This window comes from Dromiciops gliroides, chromosome 5 (genome assembly GCF_019393635.1).
Source record: "Dromiciops gliroides isolate mDroGli1 chromosome 5, mDroGli1.pri, whole genome shotgun sequence".
In the NCBI taxonomy this organism is placed as follows: Eukaryota; Metazoa; Chordata; class Mammalia; order Microbiotheria; family Microbiotheriidae; genus Dromiciops; species Dromiciops gliroides.
The window spans coordinates 147772909-147797767 of NC_057865.1; the positions used below are offsets into that span (position 1 = coordinate 147772909).

Consider the following 24859-nt stretch of genomic DNA (forward strand, 5'->3'; position numbering starts at 1 on the left):
ATCTACCCTCTTTGACACCTGGCTGTCTACATGTAACAGGTCCACCTCGCAGGATTCCCGCCCCCGCCTCCTCCTATCCAGAGGCTGCGAGGCCCAGGAGGGACTGGGCGTGGCCCGAGGCTGCCGGATTCAGTGAAGGCCCACCTAAGGGGTGCCCCCACCAGGTACCCTTAACTCTCTCCCCGACCAGCCTCCAGAGGGCCAGGGAAGGCTCTCGGCACCCTCTCTTTTCTCTCCTCCCCTCCCTATCTCCTCTTTCTCCCACTGTTACAAAGAGATAATCAAACACCTCTGGAGGCGGAGTCTGAAGTGGTTCCCGCCCCGCGCGCCCTCCCTAAGGACGCTGGACGGCGACGACGCCGGCGCGATGGCGTCACGACCCCGACGTGCTGGCGTCAGGCCGTAGAGGCTGCTGAAGTCGTGGGAGGTTGGACCGGGGCTTTTAAGTGTCGAGCTGGTGCCCGATAGCTTTTAAGCTTTCGGGTCTGTGCCGCGGGTTTTGGGGCAACCGGTTAAAGGCCCTCAAAACAGTCCGCTGGTTCCCCCACCCCGCCCTTGGCTTATCTTCACCCTCAGCCGCGATGCTTCCTCTGGAGAACGTGGTGCTTTGTCGCGAAGCCCAAGTGTCTGCTTTGATGGCCTTGTTCGGAGAGGTATTGTTCGATAAATGTTTTCCTTCAAACTTTAATTTTCAGACTTTTCTTTTGCTTTTTTATCAGGCGAAATGGATAGAGCGCCGGACTCAGGGTTAGGAGGACACGAGTTCGAATTTTGCCCAAGGCATCCATTAGCTTTGTGACCCTGGGCTCTCAGCCTTAGTTTCCTCATCTGCCAAAAAAGTGGGGATAACAGTAGCAGCTACGTCACAAGGTCGTTGTGAGATCAACCGCAGAGAGCTTTGCAAACTTTAGAGCTCTGTATAAATGCTGTTATTTTCTCCTCTCCCTTCATCCCCATATCCACCAGCTTCCCAAATTGAACATATACCTAAGAGATTCTGGGGGGAGTCATGCCATAGTTGGGCTAGGTTAAGGAAGGAAATAGCCCTTGTGAAAGTTTATTTGTAGAGCACTTAGAAGCCTTGACTGCTTCCCCCCCCCAATCTTAATAGTATTTTATTTGTTTTCCAGTTACATATAGAGATCGTTTTCAACATTTATTTTTATAAGATTTCTAGTTCCAAATTTTTCTCCCTCCCTTCCTTCCCTCTCCCCTCCCCAGGACAGCAAGCAATCTGATATAGGTTATATATGTACGATAACATTAAACATTTCTTCATTTAGTCATGTTGTGAAAAAAAGGATCAGAACAAAAGGGAAAAACCTCAAAAAAAGAAAAAAAAAGTAGGAGTCGTGTGGTTCTATCTGTATTCAGAATCCACAGTTCTTTTTTTCTGGATGTGGAGAGCATTTTCCATTATGAGTCCTTTGGAATTGTCTTGGACCATTGTATTAACTGAGAAGAGTTAAGTCTATCATCCCACAATGTTGCTGTTACTGTGTACAATGTTCTCCTTATTCTGCTCACTTCACTCAGCATCAGTCCACTTAAGTCTTTCCAGGTTTTTCTGAAATCTGCCTGCTCATCATTTCTTACAGCACACTAGTACTCCATTACATTCATATACCACAGCTTGTTCAGCCATTCCCAAATTGATGAGCATCTCCTCGATTTCCAATTCTTTGCCACCACAAAGAGAGCTTCTATAAATAATTTTGTACATGTGGGTCCGGTTCTCTTTTTTATGATCCCTTTGGGATACAGACCTAGCAGTGGTATTACTGGGTCAAAGGGTATGCACAGCCTCATAGCCCTTTGGGCATAGTTCCAAATTGCTCTTCAGAATAGAAGCTTTGATTTCTAACCTTTATCCCAAAGTAAAAAGCCTGCAGGGAACAGCAGTTTTGCAAAGCACTTTGATGACTGGGGGTTTCAGCTGGAAACTCTAGTTGCAATTTATCATTATCAAGAATCTCTGAAAAGTTGAATTAACTTATTGGGGTTGGATTCATTTATCAGCATGTAGCACAAAACTGTTTGTCCAATAAACATCATTTGTGTAATGGGTGCCTTTGTGAGGTGTTGTGTATTTGTTTATTCAGGTTTCAATGAGATCAGCAGTGGTATTAAGCATAAGGAAACTGAGGTGTTGGGAAATAGTGCTTCAAGCATAGGACTCCTGAAACTTGCTCTCTAAAATACTTAATTTCCCACTAGAACAGTTACTTGAAAGGCCCAATGGCCAGGAGAAGACTCTTAGGGAGCATGGAAACATTCCATCACCTCCATTTTCCACCCTGCCCCAACCCTAGCAAATCTTGATAAATGAAATAATAGTGCAAATAAATGAAATAATAGTGCAAAGTGAGATGCTAATATCTCAAATAATTTTCTACCCATAGTGTTGTGTTTTTGTTTTTGTTTTTTGTTTGTTTGTTTTTTTAGTGAGGCAGTTGGGGTCAAGTGACTTGCCCAGGGTCACACAGCTATTAAGTGTTAAGTGTCTGAGGCCGGATTTGAACTCAGGTCCTCCTGACTCCAGGGCCAGTGCTCTATCCACTGTGCCACCTAGCTGCCCCCATAGTGTTGTTTTTACTCAAAATGTAGTCATCCTACTTGGTTCATAGAAAGTCATATTTGAAAGGGACACTTAGAGACCCAGTATATACAATTTCCACTATACAACATCCATTCTGAATACCAATTAGGTATAGTGATGTGATGTTTAAAATCTAATGAGTGGTCGCCATAAATTATAAGCTTTAGCAAGAGTTTAAACTTCTAAGTATTTATTAAGGAGCATAAGAATTTGGTGAGGAGAGAGAAAGAGGCCAAGATGCCTTCATCTATCTATCTAAGGGAGCCAGCATCTCTGCTCCACTCCACACGAGGTCCAGGAGAAAGAGAGAGCCAACTCGCCCTTCCTCCTCCCAGAAACCTCTCCAACAGGAAACAGGGCCGTCCACACACCCATAGCTCCAAGCTAATTGGCTGGTAGCTCTAATTGACAAGTCCCACAGGTGGTTCTGTAGATGTAACTTCTGGATGCTAAAGTTGCATGGTCTCTAAATCATATGCTTTCTCCTCATGGTGGAGCTTCCCTACAGTATCTCTCCAGCAGGGGTGCCATTCCAATTCTCACAGTGGAAAGAATATTGGATTGAAAGCCAAGGAGACATGGGTTTCAGTCCCAGCCCTGCCACCAATATGTATGATACTGGTCATCCTTTAGCCTCGTGGGGCCTCTGTTTCTTTAGCTGCAGAAATGGAGTTCAATTTAGATGATTCCCCAAGGTACCCTTTCATCTGACATTCAGTTTAGCATATGGTGATGGGGAATTCACTGTATCACAAGGCAGCTCATTCTATCTTTGGATATCTCTAACTGTTCGTCCTCGTTTTTAGACAAAGTTTTCCTCTCTTTAACATCTACCCAATTGGTCCAAGATCTGCCATGTGGAGCCACACAGAGTAAGTCTGGTCGTTTTCTGCATGGCAGCGTATTATAATTTTGCGAACCACCATCCTATCTTCTTTTCTCTAGCCTAGTCTTGACATATATTTCCTTCAACTTTTCCTCATGTGCCATCATCACCTCACTGCCACCATCCTGTAGATCTGTTCTAGCTTGTCCAGGGTCACAGAGTTAATATACCAGAGACAGGATTTGTGTAAGGAGTAGCTCTTTGCGTAGAGGATAGAGAAAACATAATGAGTTCATTTGTTCAGTAAACATTTATTAAGTATGTGCTAGACACTGTGCTAAATTTGGGGATTACAAAAACAGGCCACAGACAGTTCCTGCCTTTAAGGAGCTCCCAATCCAATGACAACATGCAAACAAATAGACAAAACAAGCTATATACAGGATAAATAGGAAATAATTAAAAGAGGGAAACACTGGAGTTAAGGGAAGACTTCCTGGAGAAGGTGGGATTTTAGCTGGAACTTAAAGGAAGCCAGTTTGCTGGTTTAGAAGTTAAATCCTAATTGATGAGGATGCAGGCCCTTATCCCCCAAAACAAACAAACAAAAAAATGAAAAGGCCCCTGCCCTTCTAGGAGTTCACTTTCTGCTCAGATGCATCACTTCTGTGGTTCTCATTTAACTAGGATACTAGCTGAATTACTTGGAAAGCAAGTAGTAAAGTTATATATGGTAAGTAGGTGATAACTGTCACCATTTTAACTAATAGTGATGCCAAAGGACTCTGACATCTCTTTCCTCCTTAACAGAAAATGAGAATAAAAGAAAAATAAGAGGTAAAGTAGCTTCCTGGGGCAACCTAGGGCAATCCTAGGTAGACCTAGGATACAACACCTGGGAAAATGAACTGGCTATATTGGGGTGGGGGCCAAAGGAAGACAGCCATAGTTTACTATTCAGTCACCATATGGTATGGTTGATCAGTATGGTGAAGGTTTTACTGTGCCTCATTGGAATAAATTATCTTGAGTAACCATGGCAGGCCTTTCTAGCCTCTATTCATCACTTAGCTTCCCACATATTATGGTCTAGCCAAAGTGTCCTTGCTGTTTCTCACAATCAGCATTTCATTTCCCATTGTCTTTGCACTAGCTTTCCCATATGCCTAGAGTGCATGCCCTCTGCACCTCCACATCTTAGGCTACTTAATTTCAGAGTTCAGCTCAGGTGCCAACTTCTACAAGAAACCTTTCTGATCACCCTAGCTATTGATGGGCTCTTCCTTCAATTAAGTACACTTATTAGTGTATATCTTGTATTCCTTGGTAAGCTCTTTGAGGGCAGTGACTTTTAAAATTTTTGTCTTTCCTTCCCTCTTGTCTTGGTCATAGTAGGTATTTTAACAATTGACTTGTTGAATTGAAATTATGGCTCCAGTGCAGTACTACAAGGTAATATATGATTATGCCAAATTAATTATATAAACAGTAAGTGCTTTAGGGTTTCAGAGAATGAGATCAACCTGGTCTGCTATGATAAGGGTCTTAAGGAGTAGATAGAATTTGAATGTGGAGGAGCTGATCAGTATGAGTGCATTATTGGTTCTACTCTAAAATCCTTAAGCAAACATTCAGAACATATCCTTGTCTATATTTAGAAACACATGTATTGAAATATCTGATATAGTTTTCATTTCATTAAAAATCAATTCATGATGTGAGATTTTAATATTTAAGCAGTTATCTTGATTATGTTATTGTTCTAATAATTAGCACATGTAGTTTATATAGAATGTGGCACAGTAGATGGAGTGGAGTTGGGGACCTGAAATCTGGAAGACTCATCTTCCTGAGTTCAAATCTGTTCTCAGACACTTAATAACTGTGTGACCCTGGGCAAGTCACTTAACCCTGTTTGTCTCAGTTTCCTCATCTATAAAATGAGCTGGAGAAGGAAACAACAAACCACTTCAGTATCTTTGCCAAGAAAACCCCAAATGGGGTCATGAAAAATTGGACATCACTGAAATGTTTGAACACCAACAAAAATCTAGCTATAAAACAGGTATAAATTTTTTATTTTTTCTGAAGAACAACTTCATTTCAACTTAGATGTAGGGTAACTTATCCTGGGACATGGTTGTTGCTTGTTTGTTTGTTTGTTTATTTTGTGGGGCAGTGAGGGTTAAGTGACTTGCCCTGGGTCACACAGCTAGTACATGTCAAGTGTCTGAGGCTGTATTTGAACTCGGGTCCTCCTGAATACAGGGCCAGTGCTTTAACTACTGCCATCTAGCTGCCTCGGGACATGTTTTTGATTTAACAACAATTTAACAATCATTAAATGTTTCTTGATGATTGTAATGATAATAACAAAGATATTCTAAGTGCCTAATTTCTCACTAGAATAATATTTATGTGTTGATTGAATGAATAGGAATCTCTGAAAATATTTTTTTCTAAGCTACTGCTGATTCTATGAACTGTAAGAGGAACACATAGACATTTAAAATATATATATTTGTTGAATTGAATAACATAGACAAATCTTATCACTGATTTGCTTTAATAAGTGTCTGGGATGACTGACTAGTACTCTTTCTGTTGGTCGGAGCCTTGAACCTAGCACACTTTTGAAATCCCTCTGAGTCTTGCAGTCATTTTTATTCAGCAACAAAGCATTGCTCTTTTTGTTGTAATGTTTTGGATTGATTAGAAAAAAACAGGCTAAATAAAGTTTGGTAAAGTTGAAGTTTAGTACATTTGTAAATTTTGTAAATGTAAATTGATCACTGCTTTTCTCCCTTAGCGTCATCATTTCAGCTTCCCATCCATCTTTATCTATGGACATAGAGCTAGTGGAAAGACCTATGTAATGGAAACTTTGTTGAAAACTTCAGAGGTAAGAGTAATATTAAACTCATTGTAAGTTGATTTAAAATGTTAATGGTGTGTGTGTGGGGGAAATACATCCAGTAGGAAATCATGTTAGAAATACTAAAAAGAACTATTGGGATTTTTTAAAAAAATCCTATATTTGGTGTTATAACTGAAAATTTTGTAACCACTCCAGTAACTAGATTAAGAATTTATTAAACACTTCTGTAGCAGATTTACCGTTGTGACTTTTTCTGGAGGCAAGAATATATTCCAGTACCTTTACTAAGTCTCTCTTAGAATGTGCTAGTAGCAAAATGTGTAAATAAAATCATTGTAGTTTAGGATATATAGAAGGCCTTGGAAAGTAGGCTACATCCCATTACTGCCTGTACTTCTGTTATGAGAAAATGTCAATTTGACCATTTATGAAATCGGTAGCACTATGTAAATAACAATGTAATCCTATCATTGTTGCCCTATATTTCAAGAGGCAGAGAGCTTTTTTTTAGGAGGAAGTAGCTTGGCTATGAAAGCCATAGGAGGCTGGTGCCTCAAGTATTAATGATTCTTATATCTGCAGGTTATATTTATAACCTAGCACTTCTTGAAGTATGTGTAGGGAATGCAACTATATGGTTACTTTCTTATTAAACTAAGGGGATCTAAATTCTTTGTAAGTAGCTCATTCAAGATAAGAATTTTAAAGTAGACTTTTTCAGGCTTGTGTCAGATACTTCATTTTTATATATTCTAAGTAGTCTATATAAAATATACAGGAAAATTTAAATATAAATGTTTTCTGTAACAATGTAGATATAAACTGTGTAGTCATTGGGTTTCTATGTTCTTAATACAGTTTTGAATTGTCTAAAATAAAAATTAAACTATCAGAATTTACCTTTTAAATTCTAATTATATAATACAGAATTAGTTTAAATGTATCAAAACTATCTTTAGAAATGCTAAATGTGTGTAACTTTAATATCTGATGATCTATGGAAGCAGTTTGGCACAGTGGATCGTGTTCTGGGTTTGGAGTCAAAAAGACAGGTTCAGCTTCTACTTTTTTTTTTTTTTAAGTGAGGCAATTGGGGTTAAGTGACTTGCCCAGGGTCACACAGCTAGTAAGTGTGAAGTGTCTGAGGCCAGATTTGAACTCAGGTACTCCTGACTCCAGGGCTGGTGCTCTATCCACTGTGCCACCTAGCTGCCCCAGCTTCTACTTCTTATAGTGGCTATGTGACCTTGGACAAGTCCTTCAAGCTCCATGTTCCTATAGATTCTCCTGTTAAGGGCTAAAATTCTAGCTAGTCTGTCTAAAATATCTAATGAGTGGTCGCCAATAAATTATAAGCTTTAGCAAGAGTTAGACTTTTTTAAGCATTTATTAAGGAGAATAAGAATTTGGTAAAGAGAGAAGAAAAGGCCTAGATTCCTATCTATTAAAGGGAGAGGACATTTCTAGCTCTGCTCTCCACCAGAGTCCAAAGGAAAGAGAGAGAAACAGAGCACCCGGCTCCCCCTTCCTCCTCCCATCAGCAAACATCACTTCCTGACGCCAAAGAAAAGACACATGTTCTTGCCCTCAAAGACCTTCACTTCATGGGCGGAACTCTTCTACAGTAAGTCTCCAGCAGGTGGCATCATTCCAATCGTTACACTCCCTAGGACTTACTACTATGCATATGATCATGTTGATCTGTATTGGTCTAGAGAATTTTTTTACTTTCAAAAGAACAGATTATTTGCATAGTAACATCTTCTCATATACAGTATTCATATCACAGGTTGCTAGTGTTATTATTAGTTATTATTAGTATTCATCAGGGTATTCATAAGTGCATTTCCAAAAGCCTGGTTAATAGGATAGGTAGAAGAATTTTAAATGATTTAAGTATAAAATGTTCTAAGTTCAACTATTTCAACCTTCTAAATTCTGCCCTTTTTTCTAATTAGAGTACTTTTGCATTTTTTCACTTGTTTTATTGCTTCCTTTCCAAAGTTTTTACTTTTAAATAATTAATATTCATCATTGTAATTGATCGTATCTCCTGCTTTTCATAAAAGCCCTAATATAAATGCTTCTTCTTAATATATATTTTTATAAGTATTCCTGAATTTATATTTAGAATTTTCCCCCAAAGAACTACTGTTGATGCCTTATAGCTACATAGAGGAAATCTGTGCCAGAAGACTACAAGCTTTGGAAGGTCCAACCAAACTGGGAAGCCTTTAACTTTAGTTAAGCAGTGGGTTATATACCCGTCCTCCAAGGACTAATTCAGGGAGGAGGCTCAAGTTGGCTATAGGGTGGTGAATTTCTTAGCCACAGCAACTCTTTTTTTTTTTTTAAGTGAGGCAATTGGGGTTAAGTGACTTGCCCAGGGTCACACAGCTAGTAAGTCTTAAGTGTCTGAGGCCGGATTTGAACTCAGATACTCCTGACTCCAGGGCCAGTGCTCTATCCACTGTGCCACCTAGCTGCCCCACAGCAACTCTTTCAGAATGGAGGCTTCTGATCTGTTGGGTGAAATAAATCCTGAAATAGCAGATGCTTAAAATGTCGACTTACATTAGACATTAAAATACAACATTCTACTTTTTAATTAAATTGTCCTTTATCTTTTTCTTATTTGAAAAAAAAATCATTTCTGGATAAATTCCCCTCTTGCCCACTAGAATTAAGTAAAACCACATGACAGACAGAAGCCTCCTCTACATAATTCTACATCAGTGAGTGTTCCCTTCACCCCCCCTTCCAAGGATGGCACCTTTCATCACTTATTCTTTGAAACTAGACATTTTACTATTGTGTTCCACCATGAGAAACTTTTCCAATGGTAGGTGCCAAATACAGTCAAATATATGGTCTTGTGTTTATTTCCAAACCTATGACATATGGTCTGTTGCTTTTAGAATTATAGCATGTTAGAACAGAAAGGGATAATGGAGTCTATCTCAAACTCATTTTATAAATAAGGCGGTTTATTTAATAAAGTGACTTAACCAAGGCCACACTGCAAATTACTGTCAAACCTGGGACTAGAGCTCAAGCTTTCACTTGGCCCCAAATTTTAAAAATAATAATAATTATTATTATTGTTATTGTTATTATTATTGTTTTGGTTTGGTTTTTTGTGGGGCAGTGAGGGTTAGGCGACTTGCCCAGGGTCACACAGCTAGTGTCAAGTGTCAAGTGTCAAGTGTCTGAGGTCAGATTTAACTCAGGCCTTCCTGAATCCATTGCTGGTGCTTTATCCTCTGTACTACCTAGCTGCCCCTAAAATTATTAATATTTTTAAAGAAATTGGGTGTTTCAACAACCATACAGATTGTTAAATAAACAAGACTGGGGGTGGCTAGGTGGCACAGAGGATAGAGCACCGGCCCTGGAGTCAGAAGTACCTGAGTTCAAATCCAGCCTCAGACACTTAACGCTTACTAGCTGTGTGACCCTGGACAAGTCACTTAACCCCAATTGCCTCACTAAAAAAAACAAAAAAAACCAAGACTGATGATTGGTTTTGTAACAGCTTTTAGGAAAAAAAGTCAAATTTGATATGTGTATTTTCTTTCTTTTTAGCTTCCACATGTTATTGTGAACTGTATCGAATGTTTTACCTCAAGGATACTGTTGGAGCAAATTTTAAACCACTTGAATTGTCTCAACTCTTCAAAAGATGAAAGCACTTCTCATATAGCCTGTGATTCATTTAATGATTTTGTTCGTTTGTTTAAGAAAGTAACTCAAGACCAGGGTGTGGATGATCAGACTGTATATATTGTAAGTAATTTAACGATGTTCTTTTTTTTAAGACCCATTTATTAGATTCATTACTTCTTAGTGTTCCAGGTTGCTTTTATATGTAATCTATATAGATTTATAAGTTACACTTATAAATACACTTCTTCATGGATATCTCAATATTTACATATGCATAGAGAAACCCTCTCCTCTTTCTAAATTCTTTATTATTGACTGGGGCAGGCTTCTTAAACTTCTTCCATTTGCGACTCCTTTTCACTGGAGAAATTTTTATGCAACCCTGGGTATATAGGTATATAAAATAGGTGTACAAATCAAACATTTACTGCCAAATTTTTTGCTACCCCCACATTCATTTACATGGTCTCATATGGGGTCATGACCCACAGTGTAAGAAGCTTTGGTCTAGGGTAGCACTATCCTCCCATTCCACTCAGGCTCACAGCCTAGGTTTCTCCTCATTCTTTGTATTTGTTTCTGTCTCTCTCTTGCACATGCATGCATGCATGCACAACCTGCCCTCATAGTCAGTCTCTTGCCAAGGCCTGTTAGTGTTACTTTTGCAACCTCTCAATCCCCTTCTCTCCTTTAAGGCTGCCACCAACCTGTTGGCCAAGAAAGGGGTATTTTAGTTTGGAAAGTTCTAGAAGTGATGAGTGAAGTCATAGAAAGGTAGATTGATGAATAATGGAGGACATCCCTAAACTGATGAGATTATAGATCTTTGACATATATGAGTCAACATGGTAAGAGCTTTTAGGAGCATTCAGGATTCTCCGATTCTGGAGTCAGAGGACATGCATTCAGATCCTGTCTTTTTGTGATCCTGTACCTCTGTGACCTTGGGCAAGTCATTTAAACTCCTGGGTCTGTTTCCTCACCTGTAACATGAGAGACTTGGAGCAGATGATCTTTGAGGCCCCTTCTGGTTCTAAATCTATACTCCTAGCATTAAAAGGTATCTGGGTTCATAACTAATATAAATTTAATATTTTATAGCCTTATCATAAATTTGACCCTTTTAATACAAGTGGTTATAGTATGATGCTAATGAAGCTTAAGTTACAAGTGTAGTCTTTGAATAAGATAATTAATGTGGAGAACTTGATTCAAACTTGCCTTTTTTCTCACAAGGGCTATTGGTTACGTGAAAAATGGATCCATCAGTCCATTTGGTTTTCATTACTGAAAAGAGAAATCACATATGATAACAAACACTTTGTGACTGAATGTTTTTCTGACAATAGATAGGTATTCATAAATGAAGAACTACACATATGCACACTCAAGTTGTGAGATTTAAAATTGGATATATGAGCATTAAACTCCCCCTTTTAACTTTTCCCTTATATATCTCCCAGACCACTAGGAAAAAGAAGCCTCTGAGCTTTAATCAATGAGGGATTAGTTTTTATTGTTTGGGAATTAATTAGACAACAAAAGGTGATATCAATTAGGGAAATAGGAAAGTAGAAATACAAATGAATAATCTTAGATCTAAGATTAGTCTATATTTCTTTAGAAAACTCACCGAATCACAAACTGCCTGCCAGGCTGAGAACCAGCATCAAACACCAAAAGTGTGCGCCGCCAGGGCTAAGCTGAAACACCAGAGAGAGAGCCCGAACTTTGTTCCACCCTCAGTTTTTGGGGTTTTCTTGTTGTTGTTTTTGTTTTTGGCAGGGCAATAGGGGTTAAGTGACTTGCCCAGGGTCACACAGTTTAGTAAGTGTCAAGTGTCTGAGGCCGGATTTGAACTGAGCTACTCCTGAATCCAGGGCCAGTGCTTTATCCACTGCACCACCTAGCTGCCCCTCCACCCTCAGTTTTAAGCTGATGTCCTGGAAGTTCATCGCAGTCTCCACCCCAAAAGGGCGGTCCTTCAAAAGCCGCTTCAGTAGCATGCGCTCAACTTTCAAATGATTCAGCTAAAACTTCCATTTTTTACCACATTATTTAACATTGGGAGATACGGATGCCCTTAAATTCACTTTCAAGATAATTAAAACTTTTCTCTAAGTACCCAGAATGGTTTATTGTAACTAAATTAATAGAGATCTTTTAAATATTTATTGCTTAAATAGAGGATACTGAATGTAATAAAATTTCAGTGACTTTGTATTGTTATCTTGAACATCCATTTTTGCATTGTTTCAGCTTTTTCATTTTTCCTCTCCTTCCCTTGCTGTCATTTGATATTTCCCTCTAATATTCCCCTGCTGTCCTTTTGGTTTCCTGGTTCTAAGTTGCTGTGGGGTAGGGAACCAGATCCTCTCCTCTCTTGCCCTTTTTTACTGTCTTATTTTCTACTACCCCATCCTGTCTTCCCTCCCTTCCTAGGCAGATTCTTCTCTCCACTAATAGAGAACATAACCTCTTTGTTGTAAAGTAGGCCTGACCTATGCTTGTCTGGTGACTCAGACTTGTATTGAAGAAAATAAGGCATCTGGAGACAAGCCAACATTTAATGGCAGAGAACTTTACTTATTAAGAAGAGCAGAGAAAGTATATAGAACTGGTTCAAGTAGACTCTACCCCCTTCATCTTAATGTGGAAACATTCAAGTAGAGATAGTTGTGGTGACTTGAGAATACATGACATTCTTTAAGTCGGAGGGCCAGTGACTTTTGGTATGTTGGCCAGTGCCCCAGAGTTTCAGTGGCCCAAGCCCTGGTTCCCTGGACCAGTCAATTCTTTGAGAATACCTTCCCTGACTTTGGGATCCTAGTAGATGTTATTTCTACCATACCTGCTATATCTTTCTATCCTATGTGATTCTCTTCCATGTTCTGTAAATTTTCTGTATATGACCCTCACAATTCTGAGATCTTCCTCTCATTCTTTTAATATCTCAAGGTATTTTAAACTGAATTATAGCAGGGTGAAATCCTGATTGTGCTATACTTTTGTTTTTATTGAGCCATTGGTGGACTTGTGGAATAAAGGTCTAAAGATAGTAAGAAATATGGTGTAGGAGTGATTAAATATGAAGGTTTGAAAAGTCAGAGTTGTTTATACATTTTAAAAGCTTGTTTTAAATGACAAGATCTTTAGGGAAAATTAGTTTAACTGATATTGAAAACATGTGAAATTGAGAGTATAGAATCAGTAGATAAAAAGTCATGCAGGTTTCATATTCAGTGAAAGAAAAAAACATGAATAAACCGAAAATTCAAATAAGGAGTGTGCTTAATTTAAAAAAAAACCTGATAAAATAAGTTTGTGAGTAAAATAAGTAATGTAAAAGCTGAATAACAGAGAATTTGGGCAATTTTATTAGGTGTTTGTTCATCATAATGACATAGACTGAATTTCTAGGCAGATGATTTTCTCTTTTATTTGTATTAATGTATATTGTTGGATTTAATTTAATAAGTGAAGAGTTTTTCTTACCTGGCATTAATTTTTTGGTTGTTATTCAGTCTTTTCAGTTGTGTCCAACTCTTTGTGATCCCATTTGGGTTTTCTTGGCAAAGGTACTGGAATAGTTTAACATTTCCTTCTCCAGCTCATTTTACAGATGAGGAAACTAAGGCAAATAGGGTTAGGTGACTTCCCAGGTTGACACAGCCTAGTAAGTGTTTGGGGCCAGATTTGAACTGACAAAGAGGAGTCTTCCTGATTCCAGGCCCAGCACTCTATCCACCGCACCACCTAACTACACCATGCTATTATTATTTACCTACCTATATACACACACATATACACAGACACCTATATACACACACACATACATATACATACACCTATATCTATATGTATACCTATACCTATATATATATAGTTCTTTCTTTTTTTAAACTTAAAAGTTAATATCCAAAAAAACTTAATGGGACAAGTAGCTACTGAATGTATGCTTTTCAGTACATTAATATAAATTCACAGGACCCTCAAACATTGTCTATAAATTGGTGATTTTGCAAAACAGTTAAGGATTATTAATTAAAAATCTGGTCAGAAGTGTATTAAGAGGGGGACAGCTAGGTGGTGCAGTGGAGAGAGCACCGGCCCTGGATTCAGGAGGACCTGAGTTCAAATCCGGCCTCAGACACTTAACAATTACTAACTGTGTGACCCTAGGCAAGTCACTTAACCCCAATTGCCTCAACGCCCCCTCCCCCCCCAAAAAAAGTGTATTAAGAGTTAACAGATTAGCTTTCAAATTGTAAAGTGAAGAATAATTTCTAAGGGGACATGATAAAAAGAACATGTGTGTTTGTTAATGTTTCTACCTTTCTGGATATTAATTATTTATCAGTTGGTTATAAAGGAATACAAGGCATTAAATACTACACTATTGTCAATTGTACCACACAGATTAAAATACTTGTGTTAAATGAGTGTTCCAGTGCTGTTCTACATAATAATGGGTGTAAAGAAAACCATCAGTTTATTTGAGGTAACCTGTGTTTTCTGGGTGAGAGGCTTTAAATTTAGATTGAAAGGGAAAATATACCTTGCCAATATAGTTGAAAAAGTAATTAATTTCATTTTGAGCAGTAAATTACTTAAAATATTTCATTCCTAATTAGTTTAGATAAGATTGAGACAAATGGCTACTGTTGTTCATTGACTTTTACATGTTTTTAAATTATAAAACAAGTATGAAACATTTAAAAATAAAAGGAAACACTTTTTAACCTATATTTAATTGTACCATACATTTAGTTTATTAAAGTTTATAAACTTATTCATACAAATTTCAAGTTTTTCTTTTTTCTTTTAATTTTTTTTAAAGAATGATAGGAAATAGGGGCAGCTAGGTGGCGCAGTGTATAGAGCACCGGCCCTGGAGTCAGGAGTACCTGGGTTCAAATCCGGCCTCAGACACTTAACACTTACTAGCTGTGTGACCCTGGGCAAGTCACTTAACCCCAATTGTCTCACTTAAAAAAAAAAAAAGAATGATAGGAAATACTGTTGCTCCTTGAGCAGTAAATTATCCAAAGATTTTCATTATTGCTTTGAAAAAAGCAAAATTATCTTAGGGATTTTTTTGTTGGTTTATTTTGGAGATTATCACCCTTATTGGAAAGGCCTTTGTCTGAAAGACCGTATGATGTCATAGGACATTTTAAGAACTTATATTTTTCCATAATTGTAGGTGATCACCTTGAACTTTTTCACTATTCAGTAAAATAATTAAAGCTAGATAAATTGCATGTGATTAAATGCAGAAGTTTTATATTTGAACTTTTCATGGGTGAAGAGTGCATTATTTTTTTTTATTTGTACTATCTGAAGATATTTTATTTTATTTTATTTTTTGAGCTTTTATTTATTTATTTATTTTTAATGTATGAGGTATTTTATTTTTTCCATTACATGTAAAGATAGTTCTCAACTTTTGTTTATACATGCTTTACAATTTCAGATTTTTCTCCCTCCCTCCCCTCCCGCCCCTCCCTCCCCCCTCCCCTAGACAGCAGGTAATCTGACATAGGTTATATCTATATATCTCTATACATATACATATAGATATATATATATACACACACACATATATATACACACACACATATATATACACATAATAACATTAATCCTATTTCTGCATTAATCCTGTTACAAGAGAAAGAATCAGAGCAGTGATGCAAAACCTCAAAATAGAAAAAAAAAAAACCAACGGCACCCAAAACAAAAGAAATAATATGGTTCAATCAGCATCTATACTCCACAGTTCTTTCTTTCTTTTTTTTTTCTTGGATTTGGAGATCCTCTTCTATCATGAGTTCCCTGGAACTCTTCTGTACCATTGCATTGGTGAGAAGAATATAGTCCATCACAGTAGGTCAACACTCAATGTTGATGATACTGTGTACAATGTTCTTCTGGTTCTGCTCATCTCACTCATCATCAGTTCACGTAAGACCCTCCAGGTTTCTCTGAACTCTTCCTGCTCATCATTTCTTACAGCACAATAGTATTCCATTGTATTCATATACCACAACTTGTCCAGCCATTCCCCAATTGATGGGCACCCCCTCAACTTCCAATTCCTTGCTACCACGTAAAGAGCAGCTATAAATATTTTTGTACATGTGGGTCCCTTTCCCCCTTCCATGATTTCTTTGGGCAAAAGACCTAAAAGTGGGATTGCTGGGTCAAAGGGTATGCAGAGTGCATTATTTTTAAACATTTGAAATATAGAGACTTCAGAGAAGCAATACAAATTGTACATTTCCATGTTTATTTTTCCAACTAAGCACATGTTTACTCATATAGCATCTAGAAAAGTAATCTTTTTGGAAAGAGGTGCTATGTTTTTATGTTAACACCATTACCTTTCTTCAGAGAAGTTGGATTGAGCATGACTAGTAGAATGCCTTCATTTACTTGAATATCTCTGTGATAGTAGTGATATGATTATTCAGTTTGCTATTCCAGACAGTTCTTCCTTTCTTTCCCATATCCTGTGTCATTCCTTTCTTTAGCCTTCAGGAAATCTAGTCAGTCTTTTGAGGACTTCTGGTTCTTTTAATTATCTTAAGGTTACCAGTAAATTATTCAGTCTGTGCATCTATTGTCCTTTGTTCTCACTGTATGATTGACCCACCTCCTTTCCTAGATATTTATGTTTTTTATGATGATCTTTACATCATTTATTTCATGTAGGTCTTGATTTAAAATGTGTCCTGTCCTAGATCCAGGCTGATTCCACCCTGACCTAGAAGTCAGGATAGCCTGCCACTGGCACATACTAGCCAGGTGAGCCCAGAAGAGTCACTCAACATCTCAGTAGCCCAGGTAGTTTTCTAGAGAGTCGTGTTGCCTCACAGTTGTTGAACTCTATTGGCAGAGGGAGTTTGCTCACAAAGGGACAATTCCTATCAGTTAAATTATAGCTCTATAGCCCTCCCCCCCTCCCCCCCAAAAAAGGCACTGAACTCTGTGCCCTAGCATATTGGAAGGCAGGCCTAGCCCTTAAGGAATTTATACGGACAACTAAGGTGGGGCTCAGGAGTGATTTTCTGAAGCAGGTGTTACTGGAGGTGAGGAGGGTATGAATTCTAGGGATATGGAATAGTTTGTGCAAAATAATAAATACAGGATTTGGAATACTGTCTAGAGAATAGAGTTGGCCAGTTTGACTGGAACATAGCTTCAAAAGGGGAGAAATATGAAATAATCCTGGAAAAGTAGATGACAGTTTGTGAAAAGCTATAAATGCTGAGCCGAGTTTTATATTTTGTTTAGGAGGTTAGTAGGGAGCTAATGAAGATTCGCGAATAGGGAGTGACATGGTTAGGGTTGTGCTTTAATAAGAAAGCTTTGTGAGCTGTGCAAAGCCTAGATTGGAATAGGATATTTGAAGTTGAACTAGAACCCAAGATTTAATAGAGGTTTTGAAAATGAAAACATCAGGTCTCTCTCTATACTATAGCGTTTTGATTGACTAAGTTGATTTTTACTCCGTTCAAATTTATTACCTTTTTTTTTTTTTTAAAGGTGCTGGATAAAGCAGAATATCTAAGGGAAATGGAAGCAAATCTATTGCCTGCGTTTCTTAGGTTACAGGAACTGGTGAGTGATTAAGTAAAATAGTAGAGGGCCTTCTTTCAGGAAAATGAGATAAAAACTTAGATTTACAAAATAGGAAAATTGGTGTAATAACAAAAAAAATCGGTCCAGTTTCACTTGTTCTTACATATAGTTTTTCAAGTACATGTTAGCTGTATACAGAAAAGTATAGTTATAACATTTTGGATTTGTGTCTGCTTAGAAACATTTTACTTTTATTTAACATATTGACATAAATTCTTCCCTTATCCTTCTTACCCTTATTTCTGCCAGCATTGATTTTCTATAAAGCAAGCAGCACATGTTAACTGAATGCAATATTTTATCACTTTGAATTCTTTTAAATACTATCTCATGAAACAAAGTACTTAGGGGATCACGATAAATGCAGCAGCTAGTTTGAAAGTGAAATAGACAGTATTGTTGAACAAAGAGCCTCTTGAGACACTTAGGTATATATGAAAATAGAACCACTAAAGTGTGGCAAATGGTTGAGTTGGATATTCAGGCCATGACTGTCATTCAGAGTTGGCCAGAGTAACTGAAAGCTTTTCTCAGAAATCTCTTGTGGAGGGGGAAAGTAATTTCTACAGAGCTGGCTTATTCAGAAAATCTCAGAAAAATATCTTGATCCCTGTACGCGTCAATGTTTCCTCCAATTTTTTATATTCATATATGGAATGAATTTCATAACCTACTATTTTTACTTATTGTATCAAAAATATTAACATAGTTTTTCTTCAGTGTGTCTAGCCTGCCCTTTCTGTTCCCTGTTGCCTTTATAGTATGCCCATTGATTTCCTGCTTTCAAAACATTTTCCTATATAAAAAAATTATCTCTCGTATTATCATCTACACTTTGACTAAAATTTATTTCACATTATTGTGTTACCTCTCCAAATTATATTTGTATTTTAAAATAACTTAAATCTAATTATATAATGACAAGTATTTTTTTCTGGTAAACAATAATAGGTAGGTGAGGGGAGGTTTTGGGAATGAGATAAGTGACTACAGATAGACAGCACAGGCATCTGTTTAGACTGCAAAATGAAAGGGAACCAGATTTTCACATCTGTCTAGGGTATAAATGTATGGTTGGGGAATTTTCAATGTCTATAAAATGTTCCTATGGCTAAGGTTGGGCATGTAGGTTGTTAACCTATTTTAATTGTTTCAGAGGTTGGGTTGATTTCAAAGAACAATAGTTGACCTAACTCTTTTTACTTCCAGCCCTGTTCTGCTTATGAATAGAAACCTAGACACGGTTGCTAGAATTCTTTTTTGTCCAAGTTACTGTATAGGGGAGATTTCCCATCATCACTGGCTTCTTGTAGCATTGAGATTTGAAGTCTGATCTGCCTGAACATAGGTCTTCTTAACTAGCTGACATTTCCTTTTGCCTTTCTCAGCCTTTAAAACACTCTTCTTCCACTAGATTTTCAGATGCTAGGATCCAGACTCCATTATCAGTAAATCTTCTTTCCAGTATCTTTAATTTTCCAGTGCTTCTGTGTTATGGTGTTCCTGCTATTCCTCTCTCTGCCCTCTCTTCATACCAATGTTTACTAAACAGGCTATTGATAGATTCATGGCCCAAACGTTGTATTGCATTGAGGCTTTTGGCATTCAGGTATGAAAGCAGCTGGATGTACTACTTAAAAACCTTTTTGGAAAGCAAAAAATAAAGGCACTAGGACACAGGAGCCCCAGGTTTTCAGGGAGTCAAATTTGGGGGAAAAGAAGACTATTCCCCTCCATGCCAACAAAGAAAATATATTTCCTAGGACTTTCCATAAAGCAAGAAAAATATATTAGGCCTGAGAAAACTTCCTCCTGAAGTAGGGATGGATATTAATTGATCAAATTGATCGTGAGGCATCCCAAAGAATTGCAAGACTCAGTGACTCAGTTTCCTAAGTTTTATTAGAATACTGTGATGCCACAGGGAGCATACCAAAGGAAAAAAGGGAAAGCTATCCCGAATAGGAAGAGGAAAATGGTTATATTTATAGTGAAAAAAGTAGGTTATTTCCTCATCTTAATCTCCTCCTTGTGGAAGGTTCACATTCTATTTTGGTCTTCCTGGGTCCAGACATCCTCAAAGGTGGGTCATTTTTTCCCTGGGGATGTGTTTTTGGGGTTTAAACATGATAAGGTGAACCTAAGGACACATTTGGTCTTTCTGCACATGTTTGTAAAGACATGCCTAAACTTTTCAGAGCCAGAGTGTCTCTCTGTTTATGATATCTTTTTTTTGGCAACAAATAAGTTTTCAACATTCATTTTCATAAGATTTAGAGTTTATGTTATCTGTTTACTTTAAGATCTCATTTCTAGGTGTCCTGTCATCCAGGAATATTAATGGCTATGTTAAGGGCTAAAATTCTAGCTGAACTGTCTAAAATATCTAATGAGTGGTCGCCAATAAATTATAAGCTTTAGCAAGAGTTAGACTTTTAAGCATTTATTAAGGAGAATAAGAATTTGGTAAAGAGAGAAAGAAAGGCCTAGATTCCTATCTATTAAAGGGAGAGCACATTTCTAGCTCCGCTCTCCACCAGAGTCCAAAGGAAAGACAGTGAGACCGAGAGCGAGCGCCAGTCTCTTCCTTCCTCCTCCCACTAGCCCGCGTCACTTCCTGACTCCTGGTCTTGCCCTCAAAGACCTTCGCTTCATGGGCAGAACTCTTCTACAGTAAGTCTCCAGCAGGTGGCGTCATTCCAATCGTTACAGCTAGTAACAATTAATGATCCCTGGTTACCTTCCCTATGCTTCTGTTGATAGTATTGGTTGATAGAGACTGGAGCGCTCTAGTTACAGTTGATAAAAACTCAAACTTTAATTTCTCTGTTAACCCTTTTAGCTACTGTTGATAAGGTTATTTGTTAACGCCTTTTCACCTCCTCCATCACTCCCAAGTGAACCCTCCACCATTCTTTTTTGTATTAATATTTTATCTTTGCTCTTCTCATGAGACTACAAATAAGAATTTCAGTAATGATAAAATAATTTTATACCGGATACTCTGCCAGATAAATAGATGGATGTTTTCCAATTATAAATCATTTTTAGACAAGAAATATATTTTACTGTTCTTTCAAGGTACTGCCCCCCCAATAGCTTTTTAATCCGATTTTAATAAGTCCTCTTTTTTTAAAAAACTCATTAATCATTTTTAAATGCTAAAAGCTTAGTGCTTTTTAATTAGGACTGCTTTCAGAATTTACATATACCTTTCTTCCCTAAAAGAATAAATTCAGACTTTTTTGTAAACCACTTGATGGAGGAGGTAAAGAAGGGGTTAACAGACACACCTAAGACCTAAGCTCTAATTTAGATCTGAGTTCTGAAAGCAGTTAATGAATATCTTAAGACTTGGGCCCTCATCAAAGTTAGGGCCTAGGTTCTTGTTAACTGGTACCTGGAAGTCTGGTTGCTATTAATTACCCCCATTAATCACCACTCATAACAAAAACATAAAGAGGCAGGTCACAGAGACCCTAACTGATCAATGTTAATACCCAGAAATTAAGCCTGAAAAAGAAAGAGATCAAAAACACCAAGACATTCTGACCTTGACAAGTTGAAGTATGTTTTTTATGAACATGTGCAGAAAAGGCCAAATTTGTCCCCAGATTCACCTTATGACATGTAAACTCCCAAAACCTCCATGGGAAAAAAGGTACGCACCTCAGGGGTTGGCTTAGGACCCCAGGAAGTCCAAATTAGGATAAACCCTTCCCTGTACTTCCCTAAGGTGGAGATTATTATGAGACTGATAATCAATTTGTCCATAATATAAATAAAAACAAATATAACTTTTCTTTCCATATGCGAGAGATACCTTTCCATTTTTCTGGCATTCTCCCTGTGGTCAGCAGTCTTTCAATAAAACTTAGGAAACAGAGTCACTGAGTCTTGTAATTCTTTGGAATGCCTCATGATCAGTGAGATCACCTTAATCCCATACCACTTCACACTGAGTTTCTAGGATAGATGGAAAGAGGCATTGGGAGGTGATTATCTTTTTCTTTATATGATGCATCCAATAGGCCCTTTATGAAATGATTACTAATTTTTTGAAATGTGTTGTCTTTGTCTTGCAAGAGAATTATGAAGACTTATCATTAAAATAGGGCTAGAATCCTTTGAAAATTTCATCTTTTTTTACTTAATGCTTCTAAAGTTGGATGAACTGTAATTCTTATATGTAATCTGACTTTGTAATCTTCCTGGGTTTTCTATTTTACTTTAAAAGAAGAAAAATTGTAGAAAGTAACATTTTTCACATTATTCATAACTAAAACATCGTTTTTTAAAAAATAATCAGTTTTGTTATAGAAAGATGCATTTGTTTTTGGAGGGGGACATTCTTTCCTAAGAACATTTTTATAAAAAGCTCTAATCTTAGTCAAGGGATGTATTTTCTTAATTTAGTGTAAAATAATACTTTTTGTGAGATACATGTTTCATTACAAGTAACTGAATAACAAAATGACTAGAGTTTTATAGAAATTCTGGATAATTATGAAAATCTGCAAATGTATGAGTTCCTTGATTAGAATGTCTAAAGATATCTTATTAATATGTAAATACTTTATAATAAGTTGGAAATTTGATAATTTTCTGAATGAAAAATCCAAATGGAATCACCATTCTGATTACAGCTTCAATATACAAGGTCACCTTTTATCCCTTTTTCTTTTATAGACCAAGAGAAATGTGACTGTTATCTTTCTCAGTCAGATTGTTTGGGAAAAATTTCGACCAAATACTGGGTGTTTTGAACCATTCATCATGTATTTCCCTGATTATAGCATAGGTAAATCTTCATTTTTTTAAAAAAAATTTCTTTCATAAGTGAGGTTTTTAAATGGAAACATTTATAATTATCTGTGTTTGAAAGATGGTATTAACATGTTTGAATGAGGACATAATTTTAAAAGTAACCTTTTAAAGGGAAATGAAATATCACTGTGGAGTGTAGAAATCTGGCAGTAGTGGAAGCATTTCAAGTGATACAAGATCCTTGTATCAATACTTATATATGTCCAGATGTGGAAAGTGTGTTCTTTGCAAACATTTAAATGTCATTTTTTAATCTTTGAGATTCTTCTCTGTTAGTGAAAATAATTATTAATAATCAATTTCTTGGGAGACCCAGGGATCAGTCCTTTCTCTCCCCACCCCCCACCGCCGCCCCCATCAGATCTCATCTGGGATACACCCAAGGGAACAAAAGGAATGGAGATAGATTCTTTTGTCTAGATTGTTAAAGGGATGGGATTAAACCACACCTAGATAATGGACTTTACCTTTATAAATTAGGAGCTTCAGCAACAGTTTAGGCATTAAGCATTTATTAAAGAGTAAAGAGAGAACATGTGTCTCTGAAAGAGTGGAAAAATCCAGCTCTGATCTATGCTCAAGAGAGAGAAAAAGCACTCTCTCAAAGAGCAAGAGCCTCACTCAATTCCACTGGAAGTTCCCGGTGGGACTGGAAGAGGCACAGTCCTCACACGCAGCTCCAAGATAATTGGCTGATAGCATTCAAGTCCATTGATTGACAAGACTTAAAGGTGGTCCATGAATTGTGAGGCAACTTCCCAGTAGCCAATTCGACCTCAGAAAGGTTACCTCATGCTTTCTCCGCAGGGGGCCCTGAAGAGTAATATTCTCACAACTTTTAAACAGATAATCAGGGTTTTTCTTTTTCTTTTTTTTAACCTAATTATGTCTACTTAGAATACCTAACATGATAGAAAAATCAACCCTCCAGTTCTTTAGATTTTTTTAAGTTGATAAATACTTTTCCAAGATAAACAAGGCTTTTGAGATCTACCTTAGAAGTAATTCTTGGTGCTTTTTTTTTCATGCTTACCACTTAATTAATTTTGTAGCACTAAGGCAAAGACACAGCTCTACCTCCCATGATCCCCCATCTAGGTTTCAAAATTTAATGTTTCTTTCCTATTCTAATTAGTTTACAATTATAATTTTTCATGACTGTGTGTTGTTTCAAAGTTGTATAATAAATTGTTATATAAAATGCATGTCTTATGTGCTTTATGAATCATTAAAAAACAAATTTGTTTTTATGGACCAGGACATCTTCAAAAGATTTTGTCCCATGATCATCCTCCAGAATATTCCGCTGATTTCTATGCTGCCTACATTAATATTCTTCTTGGTGTTTTCTACACTGTCTGCAGAGACCTGAAAGAGCTCAGATATCTGGTGAGTGATCTTGTTATTTTGTTGGAAATTTTATTTCACCAAAAATATTAAAAATATAACATAGTCTATGGGCTAAGGATTTATTCTTGTATCACATTATTTTCATTTATTTAAATATTTCTATCTTTTTGTGTGTGCTAAAACCTATGACCCATAGGTTATTGGTCAGTAAATATTAAGTGCCTATTATCTGTAAAGTACTGTGCAAAGTGTTAGGGATACAAAGACAAAATGAAATAGTCCCTCCCCTCAGTGAACTTCCATGCTTTTGGAGGAAACCTGTACATAAATAAATCTACTCTATTTCTGTATACATACACAAATCAATGTATGTTATATATGCCCAATCATACATATACACATATACACACGTATGTGTATATAAATACAAAATAGGGAGGAGAGGGTAAAAGTAGTTGGTGGAATCAGCAAAGGCTTTGTGTAGAAGGTGGTGCTTGTGTTAAGGAAGTAAGTAATTCTTTAAAGAGGGAGTGCATTCTAGGCACAAGGGATGGCCAGTACAGAGACATACAGGTGGTAAATGGAGTATTATATGTGATGAGTGGCAAGAAGACCAGTTTGGTGGGACAGTAGTGTGGGAAGGAGACTAATATACAGTGACACTAAAGAAGGATCAGGTTGTAAAAGGCCTTTAAAAACCAGTTTATATTTGATCATAGAGGCAATATGAAGTCATTGAAATTTATTAAGGAGGGGAGTGGCATGGTTAGAAAAATCATTTTGTCAGCTGTGTGGAAGATAAATTGAAGCAGGAAGAGACTTAATAGGGAGAGCAATTTGGAAGCCATTGCAGTAATTTAGGTTAGAGTTTACCAGGGCCTTAACAAAGGTGTGACTGACTAGTGGGAAGGGAATGGTTGTGAGAAATGTCATAGAGAATGTATCTGTGTGATCTGAATCTATGGTTTAGTAAATATTTTGACTTGATCTCTTAACTTTCAACTTTACTCAATTTTCCATAGATCATTCCAAGAATAAGTTTTTTGTTTTCTTTTGTTTGTTTTTT

General features: G+C 37.1%; 1 protein-coding gene across 5 annotated transcripts in view; it reads left to right on the top strand.

The window, feature by feature from the left end:
- The first annotated feature begins 386 nt into the window (after nt 1–386).
- The window catches only part of ORC5 (origin recognition complex subunit 5), a 94878-nt gene continuing 70405 nt past the window's right edge, over nt 387–24859 (top strand). For 3 of the 5 annotated variants that reach the window (XM_043968294.1, XM_043968296.1, XM_043968295.1), the window contains exons 1-6: nt 387–653; nt 6235–6327; nt 9889–10089; nt 17521–17595; nt 22306–22417; nt 23702–23832. In XM_043968294.1, the coding sequence (XP_043824229.1) occupies nt 582–653; nt 6235–6327; nt 9889–10089; nt 17521–17595; nt 22306–22417; nt 23702–23832 (684 nt within the window). In that variant the 5' untranslated portion in view covers nt 387–581. Of the gene's footprint in view, nt 654–3405; nt 3472–6234; nt 6328–9888; nt 10090–17520; nt 17596–22305; nt 22418–23701; nt 23833–24859 lie in introns of all 5 variants that reach the window. The other 2 variants (XM_043968298.1, XM_043968297.1) reach the window with 2 other exon arrangements.